Here is a 19,457-nt window from a genome sequence, read left to right as displayed (position 1 = left end):
TGTCTACAGGGGTGCTGGTGAGCTCACGGCCAGCACTGCTGTCCTCAGGGTACAAACTCCACATTTTCCTGGTGAAATCTACCCCTCTGTGTAAATGTGATTTACTGGTGGGGGGGAGGGGTTCCTGCTGCTCCTATAGCCTTCTCTGGCTTTATTTGAAGGTAACTGAGTTAATCCCACAGACTTGGCTTATTTTGAATTCCACCTCATCAATAGATGTTTAGTGAGGCTGAGGTTGTGCCCATACCCAGAGGGCGGGAGGCACAGTGCAAAGAAACGTCGGCATCTTCTTTTTAAGGACTTTTTTCCATATGCCTTCGTATTTAGAAAGTTGAGACATACATATATGAGTCTATAGCTGTCTTGTAGTATAATATCATTCAAATGGCTACAATCAAAGGCACCGGCGGTCACAAAAGCTTTCAGAGAGGAGTTCAGTTGAGGAAGGTCTCCAAGGGTATTTAATCAGCTTTTGTGTTTAAGAACGCATTTGCTTTTTCATTAGAAGAGTAGTGCATGTCTCTGATGTGAACCAGAGAGAAGAAAAATGAAGGAGTAATTCCCCTAAGTCCATTCTTGTCAGAGACAACCACTTTCTAACTTAATTCCTCCTGCACTTCTATCTCAACAGGTGCACGTGCGTGTCTGTTGACTAGTGTGGGCTGCAAACTGGATGTCAGTATGCACGCAGTCATTCAGCTTGCTGCCTTCATTCAGTAGTACACAGTGGGTGCTGTATGCCCGTGTTCCGTGTGGACAACTTTAGATCTTAAGCATTCTCATTTTGTAAATTTTTTTAACATTTATTCATTTTGAGAGACAGAGGAAGACAGAGCGTGAGCAGGGGAAGGGTGGAGAGAGAGAGACACAGAATCTAAGCAGGCTCCAGGGTCTGAGCTCTCAGCCCAGAGCCTGATAGATGGTACAGGATTCTGAACAGCATGGGACTAGAGACAGTGCTCTTGGGGCTGTCTGAAGCCTACTACCTTGTCTACTCATCTGTTTCTTTTGTAGCATCAATTCTTGCCATTGAGTTGCCCTTTGAGAAGTCATGCGTAGTTATAGATAAGCACGTTGGTAGTAGATCAAGGTGCTTCTTTATCTCCACGTCCACTTGTGTATTTTTAGTGCTTTCAGTCTTTGACAAACGCTGTTGCAGCTGTTCCCTTCTCCTGAACTGCTCTTTTGTCGGCCCCGCCTGCCATCCCCTCCAGTTCTCTCAAACTAACTCAGACAAAGACATCTGTGATTTATTTTTAAGGGCTCACCACTCTCCCCTGTATGTTTGGCTGCTCCGTCGGGCTCCACAGCCCTCACCTCAAGTGTGCCCGGCTGGAGTGCTGCATCACTAGGGCTTAGTGCTCTTGCTGGAGCCCAGCGCTGGCCACAGCGTGTGTATGCTCTGTGGACCGCAAAGCAGGTGGATCCGGGAAGTGGCGGCCCAGACAGACCTGCCTGATGCATATTGGGACTTGCAAACTGAGTGATTAACACCCAAGGGCTGTGGTCCTGCAGCTGCCTTTGGCTCAACCCATACACATTTAGAAAAGCATTTTTAGCTTATTCAGCCACCCAGCTCAGTGCTGATTCATATGAATGTTGGCCAGACAGTCTGGTTGTGTGGTTATTAGCTTCCCTTCCCCTTTAATGAATCCAGTGCTCTGCCTTGTAGAGCAATAATACATGGCTGTCCATTTGGAGACTCGTTCTGGTGGGGTGAGAGTGTCCACAAGGCTGGCTGAGTGCCAGCCATGCATCTTCGTTAGCAGCTGATAAAGAGTTCCAGAATGTAGAAAGAAAGTTGACAAATGTTGGGGCTTATTGCAAAACGAGTGGGGTGCTGGGCTTCATGGGGGGATCGCAGAGGGAAAGTTCTCCGCAGCCTAGAGAGATGGCCCTGCCACGTCCGTAGTGATGTTTCCTGGCATCTGTTTTGGAGACATGTTGTCGTGAGAATGGGCCTGGCGCACGAGAGGCATGTGATAATTTCCTGGAGCAGAGCATCTCCCTGACTGTGTGAAGGGTCTCCTTTGCCACCGTGCTTGGTAGGTGGCGGTGCACAGAAAAAGAGAAATACCACTTGTGTCAAAACTTAGCCCCTTAGAGTTAAGGAAAAGTCTGTTTCCTTAGTTAACATAGCGTCCGGAAGAAATAGCAGCTAATTTCCCAATTACCATTAAAGTGTATTAAACCAATTGTCATGCATAGTTTTCTCTCCTTCATTCACTCAGGGTCTTGAAAAGAAATTGGTTCCCTTGCACTTAGCATCACGTGTGGATGACTCATTCCAAGAGTCATTAGACAACACTGTTTGACTCTATCAGGATTGATAGCCCCACCTATCAATAGCACCCCCCAAAGCATAAGGCTGTCCTTAAATATCTGATTTAATTGCCTAATGCATTTCTGTTGGTTGACTAGTCCGTGTGGCTGGATTGTTTAATCTATTTTTTTTGTTCTGTTAATGACCTGCATTTCATTACCAGCTGATAGAGAGTTCCAGAATGTAGAAAGAAAAGTGACAAAGAGTATTGGTGGCTTGTTAAACTAACTGGCCCTGGCCTCTGCTTTGTTACTGATGAGATTAGCAGAGGGCAAGTCAAACAAAATGTGCTCACTGCCATGGTCACTGCCCAGGCGCAGAAGGCCATCATCTTTCCCAGAAAGGAATGGCCTTTATTTGCTTCTTAGGAAAATTTCAACTTTAAATATTTCAAATGGAAAAACTCTATGTGATTTTTTTTTTTTAGCTTTTACTAATATGATTTAATGGGCTACAGCTAGCCTCTTAAAATCAGCCCAAACTATCTTTCCAATAATGGTGAAAAATATTTTTCCTTAAGTAAAAAATAATATCTTCAATTTAAAAATAATTTTACTTAGAACTTTGGAGCTCCCATAAAGTCCTGGGTTAACTAAATGTCCCGGAGAATTGGCTGATGTCCAAACATAGGCAGGGAGGTCATAGCTTTAAAATTTGTCCAGATCAAGTAGTAACCAATTCAAGTTTTAGTTTAATTTCTTTTTGTAGTATTTAATCATCATTTAGGAGATAAAGTGCTTTTTAGATTTTATTTATTACTATAACAACAGATCATCTGTGATATAAGAGCATATATAATTACAGATTTCATTGGGATTTTTAGGCTAACTGAAAACGGTGAGACTATAGATGCTGGCGAGGGTGTGGAGAGATGGGCACCCTCCTACACTGTTGGTGGGAATGTAAACTGGTGCAGCCGCTCTGGAAAACAGTGTGGAGGTTCCTCAAAAAACTATCCATAGAACTCCCCTATGATCCAGCAATAGCACTGCTAGGGACTTACCCAAGGGATACAGAAGTGCTAATGCATAGGGGCACGTGTACCCCAATGTTCATAGTGGCACTGTCAACAATAGCCAAAACATGGAAAAAGCCTAACTGTCCATCAACTGATTAATGGATCAAGAAGATGTGGTATATATATATACAATGGAGTATTACATGGCAGTGAGAAAGAATGAAATCTTTGTAGCACCATGGATGGACCTCGAAGGTGTCATGCTAAGTGAAATAAGACAGAGAAGGACAGACTCCATATGTTTTCACTCATATGTGGAACAGGAAAAACTTAGCAGAGGACCATGGGGGAGGGGAAGGGAAAAAATAAGGAGAGGGAGGGAGGAAAACCATGAGAGACTCTTAAATACTGAGAACAAACTGAGGACTGATGGGGGGGGAGATGGGAAAAGGGGTGATGGGCATGGGGGGGGCACTTGTGGGGATGAGCACTGGGTGTTCTATGGAAACCAACTTGACAATAAACTATAAAAAAAAGAAAATGGTCATCTGTTGGAGGGGGCGTTTCTGGTTTTGATCTATTCATTGGTGATATATGACATAACCAGGCTTCTCTGAAATTTGTGTTCTAGCAATTTCTGTCTCTTTGGGAAGAGTAAAATGGATTATAGGCTCCCATTTTACTAATTGCATTCTCATTGGGCTATTTGCTCTTTTGTTTTGTTTGGGGGGACAAGAGTAAGAAGAAAAACTATTTCTAGTACAAAATGAGAAAGCATCATGCTCCCATGTTGGATCTTGCTCGAGAGGGTCAGCCCGCTGGTGACAGCTATGTGTTCTTCGAGTTTGTAATGTGTTCTAGTGAGGAGCTGACATGAATTTAAGACACAAGGACAGACTAAGCCAACGTAGTTCTAATCATTCAAGAAAAACTCTGATGTTACTACAGTTCCATCTCCTGAGACAGCCTTTCCCACGTTAACTCACAGCTGCACCCCGGGACAGAGCTGCGGAGGGCGTTGTGCTGACCATCGTCTGTTCTTTGTCCTCATTCGCTCCCTGCTCCAAGCCTCCATGGGCCCCATTTCCCTCAGTGTCTAACAGAACTGCTTCTATTATATCTGCACCGTGACCCATGGAGGTAAACGTAGCAGCAGACGTTGTGTGCCACACACTTTGTTAGATGTATGGACAATTAAAAACGGAAGACATAGTCTTTACCCTGCAAGAACTCCCACCCTTATTTGCGCTTACCTGTATTTATATTCAGTATGTATGGATATTAGAGCAGAGTATTATGCAGTTTAATGGGTCAGCATACAAAGAAATTAGGTAAAATTATACATGAAAACAGTCAGATACAGGACCTTAAGGTGGTGGTGGGGGGGGGCACTGATAAATTCAAATAAGGACATATCAGCCAAAATTTTCTTCCCTGCTATTTCTCTCCCCCTTCCCCCCATGTCCTCCTGTCTCATCCTGAAATGCTGGGAGGCCCTTAAGCCAGGAACATAGAGGGGGACCTTCCCAGCCAGGACTAGCATGCAGCCTGGATGGTGTCCTCAATGGAGACGTGGTGAGGGTGTTGGCACTTAGTCCACGAATCAGGTGGAAATTAAGATGCAGGTTTTCCCCATCTTTCAAGCTGCTTACCCACCGGCCGCGTGTATTTGGTCTCTGTGACTTCTCTGTGATACACGTGGCACTGGTGACTCCCTCAGATGGAAAGCCAAGACCCGAGAATCGAGATCAGGTAACTTCGTGGGGCCCTCACAGTGCTGGGAGTACGTGATCTGTGCTCATCTCCTGGCCTGGCCCGATCGCCCGGCGGAACTGTGTGACCCTTCCTTCCACGTAGGTCTTGGCCACTTGTCAGGTTTTGTGACCACGGGCACGCAGTGCCAGCCTCTCTGAGCCGGGTTTTCTCACCCTCGAGCTGGTCAGGATGATGCTACTGGCTTCTCAGAGTCGCAGTGAGGATTAAATTAGCTCAGCTATGGGTGACGAAGTACTGTGTATTCAAGCAGCACTTTGCTGCTGTTCCTTTATTATTATTGCTATCAATAAAATAATAATAAAATATTACTTTTGCTTTCAACTTAAAAAGGTAGGTTTTAGTGCTGGCTTTGGCAGGACGTGTGCTATAAAGTTGGAAAAATACTGAGAAGCTTGCCATGGTCCCTGCACAAGGGTGCCACGCAGATCTGTGAAACATTCCATTTAAAACAACAAATCAGGCTAAGTCTCAGAGCGCAGGAAATACTAGAAACGCTCCTTGTTGGTCACAGAGGAGCAAGGACAGAGCCAGGTGGTCACTGCCTGGATGAGCAGAGGCTAGGGTCCCATCTGTGCCCCTGTCTGTGGGGTCCTCTCACTCGAAGCCTCCTCCCTGCCCCCCATGTCTCCTTGTTCGTGTGCTTGCTCGGGCCACCACCTGCGTTACGTGCTCCCCTCTCCGCAGTAGGAGCAGTGAGCACTCTGAAAACCTGGCCTAGGGCTGACTCTCCGAGGGATGGAGAAGGTGGGGGCCGTTGGAAGAAGGATGGGATCTTCCCCACATGTAAGTTATTATCACCTTGGACCTCAGGTCACACAGAATCTGGTACTGAGCCCTGGACAACTCTGAGTGTGAGCCATAGGATCTTGGAAAAGGCACCTGGGTGGCTCAGTTGGTTGAGGGTTCGACTCTTAATTCCAGCTCAGGTCATGATCCCAGGATTGTGGGATAGAGCTCCATGGCAGGCTCTGTGCTGAGCCTGGAGCCTGCTTAAGATTCTCTCTCCCCCTCCCCCCGCCCCCTGCCCCATCTCTTCTCCTCTCTCTCCCTCTCTCTGTCACTCTGCCCCATCCCTGCTTGCACTCTCTCTTTCTCTCTCTTAAAAAAAAAAAAAAAAGCTTCACTGGACCCAGTGCATGCTTTTATCACCTTCATTTTGTTGGAGCCCAGAGGCAGGCCCGGCACACATTTGTCATTTTGCCTTGGGGTCATTTTGTTACGTCACTTAAAAATTTTGACACCAAAGGCATCACTGCTTTAGATTCTATCTATAGTATATTCCAATTCAACTTAATGAGCTACTATGTATTTGGGGCTGAGAAATGAAAGGAGAGGGTATTCACTATAACTTTGCTGGCTATGACATTGCGTAGCCTCTCCTATCAAACCCCCTTATATGTGGCTTCATTTGGTTAATGACTCCCGTTCTCAGCTGCGAGGTGGGTGTAACTGCAAGGTGTCAGTGTTTCTCACCATCTCTGTCGTGTTTCTAGATATTTATAGGGTGAGAAGTAAAGGCTTCTGCATAAAGCCGGAAGCCCTTGCTGAATGTGCTCCTGGTACATCCCCTCGGCCCCTCAGGTTTCCTGGCCGGAATCTTCCTCCTTCTACACTCCCCGCTGGCCATAGCCCAGGTCCAAGCAGGCACGCATGTAGCTAGCTCTGGTCTGGATCTCCTAGCTGAGCTCAGTGTTAGGCTCTCTGTCCCGATAGGAGTGTTGATCTTGCTCACCTTTCCACTGCAGCCACGGTGGACGGGGCAGATGTGGGAGGCGCTGACCCCACCTGTCAAACCACATAAATGGCAAACTGGATTTTTAGGTGGTGGCTCTTGCTTATAGGAGGTGGTAACCTGAGAAATGTGGTTGTTGGTGTTAATTTACTCCAAAAAGTGTAGCTACCGGGTGGACTTGAAGGTTGAGATCTGAGCTCCTCTGAACAGGTGTTGTAATGAACAAATACTTTAATCTTTCTTTTTCTTTGATCAAAACTGAAAGATCATTATTCAGTGAGTATGATAAATATGTCTTGCACAGGAAGTGGAAACAAAACGAAGAATAAGGACAAGGAGAGGTGTGTTTGAAGCCTTAAAACAATCATTTAAAAATGCGTAATTCAACAGATGTTTGTTACCTATTGTATTTGGTGCTATGGGTTGAAATGAGTAAAAGAAATCCCTAAGACCAGGTAACTCCTAGCCTAAGTATGGAGACAGAAGTACCATTCAGCCAACTATATTTCAGACCGGACTTTGTCCAGAGAAGTGTTGTTATGATAGTCTGACGTCTGTTAGAAGAGCAAGTTACAAGTTAAACTTGCAGTAGACTAAGTTGATGACTCTGAGACTTGGCTGTTAACAATTGATTTCTTCTGTGGGTGCGCACTGTCTTGGGGCTCACGTTCTCTCTCTACACAGACCCGCGTACGGCTAGTCACTCTGCCCAGTCTCTCTCCTGCCCCATCTGCCTGATGTCCGTTGGTCTTTCTCTGCCACTTTCCTGGACTTGAGCAGAGGTAGAGAGCCAGCAGGAGTCATTTTCATGTTCTCTCTGGCAGCAGTGGAATGCTGCTGCCTTCCTCCCTCCTCTCCAGTAGACTTTATTTTCTGGAACAGTTTGAGGTTCACAGCAAAATGGAGTAGAAAGTACGAAGATATTCACAACACATGCCGAACCTCCCCCACTAGCAGCCCTCCACCCCAACAGTGGGACATTTGTTACCATTGATGAACTCACACTGACCTGTTCGTATTACCCAGAGTCCATAGTGTGCATTAGAGTGAACTCTTGGTATACATTCTATGGGTTCAGACAAATGTACCCGCAGAAAAACATTAACCATTTCTCGCTATTGAGGTGAAGGATTAGTGGCCAATTAAATATAGACTTTAGGTTCGAGAAGGGGTATATGGTTCTTGGATGAAAGAGTTTTGTCTAACTTCTCTGCATTTCAACCCAACAAATTACACTCCTCGATTTTCTAATTTGGGAGGGTGGGTGCATGTGGTGTAGGTCACTGCCATCCCTGTGGCTCTTAAAGCTCTTAATAGGCCTGGGGTCAAGGTCAAGAGGCAGATAGGCTGCCCCACTTTTTTCAGAGTACAGATAGTTCCAGTTTGGCTTGTTTCTTGCGTTGGAAATCTGGTGACCTTCGTGACAGGTGATAGGTGAAGGGCAGGTCTAATTAAAATCAGTCTGTTAAGGGCCTTGGACGTCATTTATTTTTAGTGGTGCATGAGCTCATGACGCCGGGTCCTGAAGGAGCTGTAAGCTCGCTCTGAAATGTCAAAACTCAGAGCCTTCTCAGCTTTCCTCTCGGCTCCATTTCCTATTCCCTCTATCCCCACAGTGAAAGCCAGGCACGCTGTTTTGAAATACTAGTGAAACTTGCAGCAGAGAACAATAAATGTATGTTAACCCCAAGGAAGGCAGACACTCCTGAGAGAGTTTGGGGGGCTTTAATAAAGCATTTCAAGGAAGCAGAGTATCGAATTAATGCTTTTTGTGCTAAAAACATTAAGGTATTTAAATGTGTTATTCTAATCCCTGGTTCAGCCTGGGAACAGAAGGATCTAATATCTCTTATTTAAATCCCAGCCTTCCTAGTCTGGGCCCTTCTTTTCAGCCTCGCACAGGAAGAAGCAGACTATAGCCAGTTGACTTTTGACTTCAGTGCATAGAAACCTGTATGTAATTCACAGCGTCGGACCCATTAAATTTTTACATCAAATGTGGTGGCCCGGATCTTAATATATTCTGTAACGTTCAGTGGCGATGTTAGGTTTTCAGAAGCTAGACTCCTGTCTGAGCGCCACTTTAATTGTTCTGTTTCCTGGACATGCAATAAAATTGTCATGGACACAAGTATAGATGCATAAATTCTGAGCCCCCAAGCAGGGGATACTTATTTCAAAGTGAGCCCTTTCTGGGTGTGGAGTAAACTGATCTCAGGCTGACAGGGTGCCCTCCCTTTCTCGAGAGCCACTCTGAAAACCTCAGCTGCTCGGCCAGCATTTACGGCCAGGATGCGGGATCAGGTTATAAGGTTTTTGTTCGGTGAATGAAGACTATCAAGTTCCCTCATGACTCACAACTGTACCGTGGCTGATCCCTCCCTCCCAGGTTGGGGAGAGGAGAATGCTCCCAGGACAGTGAAGCCAGTCACCGGGCAAGAGTCATTGAGATTAGTGATAAATATATTGTCCTGTCCCCAAATCAGCCATTAGGGGTTTGTTTTTCCTCCTTGAAAATTCTTGTTGGCTGAGAAGTTTTTTAGATTTTGGAATCAAGATTTGGGCCCATAGACGGGTGACTTCAGATGACCAGAATATGGAGTCATCGCATTATTCACGTTTAAGCTCTGGGCAATGCATCCAAAGCAAAAGTGCAGAATACGTTGATTAAGATACTGGCAAGATTGTTTTCCAGGGTTCAATACTAGAAAGAAAATCAAGACTGCATTTTGTACAGTGCATGTGCACGTGCGCGCGTGTGCAACACCAAGACAGCAACCCCTTAAAGCCATAGAATTAAATATCGGAGGAGTTGAGTGAACTTTGTAAACAACAAGGAAACTATTAGTAGTTATTGTTAATATATTGTGATAGTGGCACAGTCATATAAATAGTATTTTTAAAAAGCTCTCAATTTGTATCTTGATTCCAGCCTGCCTGGCTGATATTCCCTGAGAGAGAGGCCAGGAGAGAGAGTGAAGGAGAGCTCATCTCCTATTTCTGGAAACTGAGGTCGATTCTGGAGTGTGGAAACATTTAACCTTAGTATTTTTGAAAAAATTAATACTTACACCATGTTGAAAATAGTTTTTGTAATTTTGGGATGCTTTGGTGATTTTAAGCTTTATGCAATTTAGATTTAATAGATGCCCAAATATATGTGTTAAATTCCTAAAGTCACTGGGGCACCTGGGTGGCTCAGTTGGTTGAGGGTCCGGCTCTTGATTTCAGCTCAGGTCACGATCTCATGGTTTGTGAGTTCGAGCCCTACGTGGGGATCTGCACTGATGCTGCATAGCCTGCTAGGGATTCTCTCTCCCTCCTTCTGCCTCTGCCCCTCCCCCCAAATTTCTCTCTCTGCCCCTCCCCTTACAACCAAATTTAAATTCCTAACATGACTGTGGAATTGCACCACCAAGATATAAAGCAGGGTGCTAGCACGGCTAGCTTGTCACCTCACCTGGCATAGTCAGAATTGTCACATTGTGCCAGCGGCACAGTGCAGCAAGTACGCAACCTTCACTGTAACTGAAGGGACACGACCTTCTTACAGGGAGTGTTATCAGAACATCCCCCAGATAAGCAGTGCTTTCTGAGCTCTCCACTTCGCTCCCCTGCCCGTCCTGTGGCCGTACTAACCTGTATTTCTCAAGCGTGGATGGATCCTATCAGGGTTCAGAGTTACTTCATGCAGATTTGCATCACCAATAATGAGATCTAGGTCCATCATTTTATTCAGCCAGCAAGTCAAATGCTTATTCTACTGGGTACTGTGTTGAAAGGTTGTTAATAGGGCAAAGGTAGGTAGGAAGTTGAGATTGCGGTGGAATATGATTTTAGCCTTAAACCTCTGTGCAAGGAGCAAATATGTGGTGAGGCGCTTACATAGTAAGACTTTGTTTGGATGGTTTGCATCACCCCACATGCCCGAGACCAGTTGAAAAGACTTAGTAAGCCAGTCTGGGTTAAGCCCTCCAAATGCTTAAGGACGATACTTAGGGACTGACTGTGGCTTATCATTGTCCAAGCATTTGGATCTGAAGAGGCAGGGGGAGAAAAGACCAGGCTTTGGTGTTAGCCCTTGCCAGGGGAGCCCTGTGTGAAGCCAATGGTTGTTGCCTGCTATGTGTCATTAAGAGCTGTCACAAAAAGCCTATAATAAGCCTATACTATTTTTAAGGATATTAGTAGAAAACAGAATCAATATCAGTGGCCGATTTGGTCAGGAAGTTTGCTAACAGAGTCCGTCCCTAGACCACAGGAAACGGTGGGTGTTTTGAACTCCTCTCTGAGGGCGATGGATTTGGATCTCACCAAGATGCACAGTTGCTTTTGTACTTCTTTCAGTCTCTCCATCTCTGACTAGAAGTACTCTTGCAGGATTATATACCAGTAGCATGTTTCCATATATGTGAAAGTTTTAAGTAGAACTGTATTTTTCCTATTGTTCACACTTATGGTTAGAGATATCATTAGTCTTAGAATCATGATTTTGGTAGTTAGTCACCATTGATTGAATGTCCACCGTATAAATGACTGGGTTAGCATGTCGGGTAAGGTGTGGAGAGGGAAAGATGGAAAAGAAGGAAAAGGTGAAACTGAGGGAGGCAAATGCATCCCCCATAGTGGTAAAATCATTACCCTGGATACACTGCTTTACTGAAAGAGATATACCTGTTAAATAATTCTGGGATCAATTCTTTTTGTTCTTAATTTTCTTTTTTTTTTTAATTTGTTTTTGAGAGAGCACAGAAGGAGCAGAGAGGGAGAGAGAAAGGGAGGGAGAGAGAGGGGGGGGGAGGGAATCCCAAGTAAGCTCCCCACCATCAGTATGGAGCCAGATGTAGGGCTTGAACTCAGAACCCATGAGATCATGACCTGAGCCAAAGTCGGACGCATAACTGACTGAGCCACCCGGCTCAACTGGGATCAGTTCTTGAAAGGTTGGTGTCCATGATGTTCCCATTTGTTGTCTGTCATCCTGTCTGCTCTTTTATAAGGTTGGGGAAAGAACAGTAACTTCAGCATTTTGTAGGAAACCCCATCTTTTATATTATCAAATTGTGGTTTGAAATTTTTAAGGAAGGAGAGAAATCCTGCCCACAGGAGGGCCTCCATAATGCCTCAGATTTTGCTGGAAATGCTAGAGTGGGGTGGGACCCTTCACTGCCAGGGCCGCCAAAGCCAGACACGCTCATCCCTGAAAGTCTGTGAATAGTGCTCATTTAGAACAAGGTGTATGGCGCTACTGTCTCCAACCCATTATCTCCTGGATGGTAGTTTTTCTCGGTAAGTGCTCATTCTGCTTTTGAGAATGTGCTCTGCTCTGGTCCCAACCCTGTGAGGCTGCCTCTTGGTCGGCCACTGAAGTTTTGTAATAAAACCCGAACTGCGTCTTCAGTTACATCTTTGTAAGGCACCGAGGCAGCACTGCGTGGCTTCCTCATGTATAAGATAGCTCATTTCTGTGTGCCTTAAAAAAAAAACTTTAATGTTTATTTCTTTTTGAAGGGGAGAGAGTGCTCAAACGTGAGCAGGGAAGGGGCAGAGAGAGAGGGGGAGACGCAAGAATCCAAAGCAGACTCCAGGCTCTGAGCTTTCAGCACAGAGCCCGACGTAGGGCTTGAACTCATGGGCCATGAGATCATGACCTGAGCTGAAGGCTGATGCTTAACGGACTGAGCCCCCCAGGTGCCCCTCTGTGTGTATATTTTTATAATAAGGGAGCACTTCAGTCAAATGGAGAACCACTGAGTGAGTTTAAATGTCACTTCTTTGTGCCTACATGTAAACTAGCCTCAGGCACCTATTGGGTCTGCCCAGACACACCCTCTTGCCCGCCCTCCCCTATAGCCTCTATCTGTCCCTCTACAAGGTGTAATATTTTAATGTTTTTTAATGAAATAGTCTCTTCCATAAGGCTGTTTTCTTTAAATGGACATTTTCACAAATTAAATCACTGGTGCTGGTTTCTGCATCATTAAAAACAACTTACAAAGTCCTGTGGACCAAATTTTGGTTAGTATTTCCTAGTATTTCCTCTCTCTCACCCTCTTATGTGAGACACCCAGATTGGAAGACTATTTTAAATGAAATTCCAACCCTAGTTTGTACTTACTAGTTGAGGGCTAAAAGCGAAGAAGAGGGCACCTGGGTGGCTCAGTCGGTTAAGTGACCGACTCTTGGTTTCAACTCAGGTAATGATCTCACGGTTGGTGAGTTTGAGCCCCACATCAGGCTCTGTGCTGACAGTGTGGAGTCTGCTTGGGATTCTCTCTCCCCGCCCCTCCCTGGTGCACTGTCTCTCTCAAAACAAATAAAGAAACTTAAAAAACAAGCAAACAAATAACAACATATAAAGCTTGAAAAAAGAGGATGAGATTCAGCATTCCTGCTAATTGTTAAATGTCACCTTATGAACATTTTATGTGTATCTTGCACTTCGGAGATGTCAGCCCAACTAATGAAAACATTTGAACAAGAGAGATCTTGCAATCTTGTCCAGGTCAGTGCTGACTACGTCAGTGTTGCCCATAAGCAGCGACATCACCATCGCCCAGCAGCTTGTTAAATGCAGCATCAGAGCCTGACTTTTTGCAAGCTCTCTGACTCTGACGCTCACTTACACTTTGAGACTCATTGACCTAGGCCAGTGGTCTTCAAACTTCTTTTTCCGTCATAAGGACTTTCTACACAGAATACATAAAGAGTCCAGTTAGTAAATGTATTAGTGAATCTGGCTAATGAGTAGGTGTTGTGACTCTAGTTGGAGTTCCTGGGTGCCCCTGGGTGGAGTTTCTTACCTCTCCCCCAGCTCAGGTGAGCTGAGTTTGCATATCCGTAATAGAGATTCACCCACTTTACAAATGAGGCCTCTGGGCTCTGAGAAGGAAAGGATTTCTTGAAATTTGCTCAGATGATATTGCCAATCAGAATTCAGAAACTTGTTCTGAGACCAGGGCTTTTGTAACTCAGATTAATTAGTGCATGGTCATTAATTCTAGAAAAGCAGTTACCAACGGTACTGCGTAAGCATTACAGTTGAAATAACTTCAGAAAGTACATTTTAAAATTCCAAGAACACCTATCCCATGAAATGAGATACTCCAGGATACTGAATTCTTTTAAGCCTCAAAAGGAAAACTTAATTTTTTTTTATTTCAGACTCTATTGTGTTTGCCAAAAAAGTAGGTTGAATATCTCTCCAGTTGATTAAAGATCTTTGATTTTATATTTTTATTCATAAGGCACTAAAATAGTTATAGAAGTGTCCCAAGTGCCTAGCTTAGCTTAGATGTGGTCTGGAATTCTTATTTTATGGGTTGAATGTACTATATGCTGGGAACACTTAAGTGTGACATGTGATTCCAAGTTACAAATTAAGATTTAAAAAGAGTGGGTTTGTGCTTCATGGCAACTTGGCATTCTAAAGCACTACGTAATGGTGCCTATTCAATTCTGTGGAAATTAGCTGTTTGACATCTGTTTTGAACCCCTTGTGTGTGCTAGAATTATATTTTCTCAAGGCGTCACAGCCGAGGGCATACTAAATCCTTGATGAGAATTTCATGCCTCTAAAATGCTGCGATGTGACTCGGTTTATATATCCCAGTCAGGTTTTCCCTTTATTCTTGCTTTTTTGGGACAAGGCAGCTGTTGGACTTGCCTAGATTTTGCTCAAAGCCATTAGAATCCGGAGTTGACTCTGAGATTCAAAGCCCAGAGTGGCAAATGCAGTGAGTGTATTTGACGTGCTACTTGTCTCTGGTTGGTTGGCTTGTTGCTAAACCCCCTAATTAAAAAAACAAACAAACAAAAAAACACCTCTAATGTCCAAGAAAACCATTGCCTTGTTTAGTGGCTTCCTTATTTGGCCACCACCCTATGCAGCCAAACTTTCTGCCCCACAGACTCCCCTTTTTCCTGTACACCTCACTTTGCTCTGAGTCACTCCAGGTCAGCTGCCAAAGAGACCAGCTTACTTGATGACTTGGGTGGCCAGGAGGTTCTCAAGGAGTCACAGCACTAGGGTCTCCAGGGGGCTGTGTGTCTGTTTCATGTGCTCCTGTGATCCACCCATGGATACAGAACAGTTCAAGATTAAACACTCGATTAAGCGTCATAGTGAAGCTCGACTTCCGTGAGTGAATGATTGTATTTGAAGAGCGATTGATGTAATCACGGAGAGAAGGGATCAGTGCAGAGGTTCCCGGTCACTCTGCATTCACAGGACCATAGCATCTCAGTAATTTCTTTGCAAACCCCTTGGCTAAGAATGAACATTGAAGAGTTTTCTATTAGGAAGATAAGGTCAAACAATTGAAGAAGTACTTATGTGCTAACAACTTAATAGACATTTGAATTTTTTTAAATGTTTGTTTTTGAGAGAGAGAGAGAGAGAGAGAGAGGGAGGGAGAGAGGGAGGGAGGGAGGGAGGGAGGGGCAGAGAGAGAGGGAGACACAGAATCCGAAGCAGGCTCCGGGCTCTGAGCTGTCAGCACAGAGCCCAAGGTGGGACTCCGACCCACAAACCTCGAGACCTGAGATGAAATCGGACGCTTAACCAACTCAGCCACCCAGATGCCCAGTAGACATTTGAAGCAACCATGGACATAGCTGGGAAAAAATAAAAATTTGTTTTACCCATAATAACCACAATCGCTCCCCAAAGCTGTAGTATGGTGCACTGTTGAGCCTTGTCCAGCTTCTCAAACCTTGGAGTAAGCATGAATGTTGCATCCCTCATTTCCCATTTCCCATTGATTTCTGCTTTTTATCACCACAGTTGTGAAAACTTGGCTTCAAAAAGATATGTAATAACAAGGAGTGTAGCATGATCTAGTATTGGAACCGCGAGCGATTTCAAGTTAGCATTTTGTACTACTACCTGGTTTTTCCCTTGAAAATCAATAATTTCCCACCGCAGCCTGGTTAGATGGTACACAGTTCTCAGATATGTCTGATTTTTTCCAGCAATTGAAGTTTTGCAGATGGAGTAAGAGATAACATTTGCCTCACACTGGCAAGTTAACACAATGCCTTCACACAAAAATATCAACCATCTCATGAGATGGGCTGTTCTCATTTTCCCATTTCATTGATGGGAAGACAAGGACTCAGAATTATTTCTCCTGTTTCAATAGTATGGCAAACAGAAGAAGGTCATGTTCACTTATCATTGGTGTCTCTGTACCATATTTGACCTCTGTTTCTCTTGAGCTTAGAAATTAAATGGGAAATCACATTTGTGTAGCAGATTAGAAATGTGGGCTGTGTCTGCCAATCAGGAGTTTAATGAGAGAGGAATGTCAAGATCAGGCCTTAGCGCCAAGTAGCCCTTACACAAATGTGGAGGAAAGAGCTACAGTTTATGTCTCTGTCCATTAAAATTGCTTACGTCTAGGTGACCAGAGGGTCAGTGATGAACAGAGTAAAGCTTGCGGTAATTTCACGTTAGGCTGTCTTAAAGGAAGTCTAGCGTCTGCTACCAGGGAGGTGGCCATTCTGTTCCATTCTACTCTGCTCCTAGCTGTCTGGACGATCATACTTGGAAGCTGTTTGTCAGTTCTGAAGTGTGTCTGTTCAACAGTGGACTGTTGAAGTGGCGGACACCAAACTGTGGGAGGAAGGATGTGATGGGTGTCTTTCTAGTCAAGCCTTCCTGACATGTGAAAGAAAAGTTATATTAGTTCCAGCCTAACCCATAGGACGGAATTAATGCTTTTAAGTAGGCTTAGGTGATCAACCACACAAAAAGTACTAATGATGATTTTTAGCAGTTGCATTTGCCCTGGGAGGCAATAGGCTCCCATTATGGAAAGCCACTGTGAAAACGATTACAAAGATAGTAGATTGTACCGTGTGGCTCTTAAAAGCCTTTCAACCCCTAGATTTGGTTTTTCTAATTCGCTAATTTTCATTCCTTTGAGCTAGGGGTGCCAGAGTACCTGGGATTTACATTTAGTTTACTGTCTCAGCAGACACAGATAGGTCTCTGGGTTTGTAAAATTAAATGGGAGGTAAGTTTTAAGTTTTGCATTGGAACCAGGTATTTTGGAGGGCAGGGGCCGTATGAGGAGTCACAGTTGTACCGAAAGTCCTTAAGTGTCTATTCTAGTTTACAAGTACAGTACCTATGTGGGCGCAGCCTGTATACCTCTGGGAGACCTGGACAGGCCTTTTTACTGTGTGTGTGTGTGTGTGTGTGTGTGTGTGTGTGTGTGTGTGTGTGAGAGAGAGAGAGAGAGAAAGAGAGAGAGAGAGAGAGAGCGCACACGTGAGCAAGAGAGGGAGGGAGGTTGAGAGAGTCATTTAAGAGGACTTCCATAAATTTCTCCAAGTGACTGTCAGCTTACCAGTCCAGAATTTAAAATAAATCAGTCCCGAGGTACTAGTAGTTTTGTCACATCGTCTTATTATTTCGTCTTCCACTCGGAACAAATACTTCATTATAATTAACTTTGCTGTGCTTTAGAGCCCACAGATTTGTCTTGTGTCTTCTTCCCAGACGACTTGAGAGCTTATGAGAAATAGCGCCTATCCTGTGAGTCCTTGTGGAAACAACCCCTCTTCCTGCAAAGGCTGCTTTGTCTTCCCTTCTAGGCTGTGCTTCGGCACACGTCAGCTTCTGTAGACCTTCTGTCCCCGTAACCCCCCCTTCTAAATCCTTCTCCATCTCTGAGGTGGGGAAGGGCAAGGCTTTCTTCTCCCTCCCTCTCATTGTCTTTCTGCCCTTGTCAAGCCAGGCCAATTTCCTTTCCCTTCTGTGAACGCAGATTTCACAGACAACTCCCTTGCTACCCTAGGTCGTTACAATGTACAGCAAAGCAAAAGTGGGGTCCCTGCTGGCTTTCTGATTTATTTAGAAGGCACCTTCTAAGACCTCTGTCCCTAGCTTCCCTGCCTTTATCATTCAGGGGGTTGAGGGCAGGGGGCACATGTGCCCCTGAGGAGTTTGCACGAACAGTTACCACCAGGCAGAGCGCTTACAAAACAGGCTGTGTTGTAAGTTAGTTTTGACTTGTGTATTTCATCTGTGAAGTTGGCAACTACTTGAAAGCCACAAGCTACTGTTTTCCGAAAGCTTCTTTGCACATGAGCATAAAATGTATGTATTGGATTTGGAAATGGTATAATAACTGCCCTTTTAATGCAGCTAAATGGAGACTACAGCTGTTTCCTCTGGAAAGACGCCTCTCGTCATCATTTCTTTCTTCTCTTACAGAGTGTCTCCCCTGCAGAAGTCTGAGATCGTGGACGTGGTTAAGAAGCGGGTAAAGGCCATCACCCTTGCCATCGGGGACGGTGCCAACGACGTTGGGATGATCCAGACGGCCCATGTGGGTGTGGGGATCAGCGGCAACGAGGGCATGCAGGCCACCAACAACTCGGATTATGCCATCGCGCAGGTCAGAGGCGTGTTGAGCAACTGTCCCATCTGTTGACAGAGGTGTCAGCTGGGCACGAAGGCCTGGTCGGTGCTTGACCTTCGGTCCAGCCCTAAGAACTCTCCTATCTGAGCTTGTGTCCAGACACACTCGCCAGAGTATGTGGATTTCTCTGTGGTCTTGATCTTGTGCGGTTTGAAGGCCCTGCGCTGCTGCTTTTTGCAGTTGCTGTGGTTGGTTTTGCCAGTGGTGAGGTTGGCCAGGCTTTCTGTTCTCCGGACAAGGCATCGGCCCTGACAGATAGGTCTTTGATCCTCATGGTGGTAATCTCTCACCTTCGACTCCCGCATCTGCTTCACGTGCTGTTCCTTACACCATCCCGTGCTAAAGAATGGCTGTGCTCACAACATCACTTCTCGACCGTCCCCATCGATCTCTCCTCTTTCCCGAAGGTGCTAGAACACTCTCTCATCAGGCGCTTAAGGTCAGGGGCAAGCAGTGGTTCCCAGCTGCCAGCTACCCTCTCTGTAGCCATAAACAGGGTGCTGCCCAGCACTGCAGCTGTGAGAGGAACCCCGGGCCAAGAGAAAACAGCCTCCCGCCGCCAGGCCGAGCTCAGCCCGCTCCCCTCCGGATCACACGTTGCCTGCAGAGATTCCTAATGTACTTTGTAGTTACTGGTGACCTGACAATGCAAGAAATGTCTGCTCCTCAAAGATGGCCAAAAACGGGAGGAAAATAGCCAACCTCCTCACCTTTGGTGTGGCATTATCTAGATCATTTGCCCTGCTTGATCATCCAGAAAATCTAGACCTCACAACAGACACTGATCATTTCCTCCTGTCTGCAGATTACAGTCACTTGTGATAAAATGCCTGCTTGTTTGGTGCTAGCCAGTGTTTTGTCATTTCAAGTTGTGTGTTCACCTTAATCGTGGGAACACAAGTAATCATTGAGGCTTTTGCTCCCTTCAAGCTGCAATCAGGGGCTGCGTATAAAATGTGAGAGCTTCCAGCAACCCTAGGCCTGCAGGCTGGTCCGGTGTTCTACCTCCCCGGAGCGGGGCTCCGTATGAGATCACCTCTCAGGCTCCCTCCCAGCTCATAGTTCTGCAAACACAGGGAGGAATTTACCAAATCCTCCTTGCTCTGGAAAGTACATGAAATCAATCTTGTTTCTCTGTTGATTTCGAGTAAATCCTCAAGGTAATTGATAAGTCAGTTGGGGAAGGAATTCTGATTTTACAGGTGGGAACACGGGGGCTCCTTCGCATTAGGTGAC

At 45.2% G+C, this 19,457-nt stretch overlaps 1 protein-coding gene and 1 non-coding gene across 2 annotated transcripts in view; both read left to right on the top strand.

The window, feature by feature from the left end:
- ATP8A2 (ATPase phospholipid transporting 8A2) overlaps nucleotides 1-19,457 on the top strand; it is a 504,492-nt gene that overhangs the window by 273,874 nt on the left and 211,161 nt on the right. Inside the window, exon 27 of the mRNA XM_029938484.1 lies at nucleotides 18,014-18,197. Within this exon, the coding sequence (XP_029794344.1) occupies nucleotides 18,014-18,197 (184 nt within the window). The remainder of the gene's footprint in view (nucleotides 1-18,013; nucleotides 18,198-19,457) is intronic.
- Nucleotides 5,404-5,506, top strand: LOC115290954. Its single transcript, XR_003908325.1, has one exon. It is a non-coding gene; the product is annotated as a U6 spliceosomal RNA (small nuclear RNA).

The sequence above is a fragment of the Suricata suricatta genome, chromosome 4 (assembly GCF_006229205.1).
Source record: "Suricata suricatta isolate VVHF042 chromosome 4, meerkat_22Aug2017_6uvM2_HiC, whole genome shotgun sequence".
Classification (NCBI taxonomy): Eukaryota; Metazoa; Chordata; class Mammalia; order Carnivora; family Herpestidae; genus Suricata; species Suricata suricatta.
The sequence above is the reverse complement of the archived record's forward strand: the minus strand, read 5'-3'. Positions and strand labels throughout refer to the sequence as shown.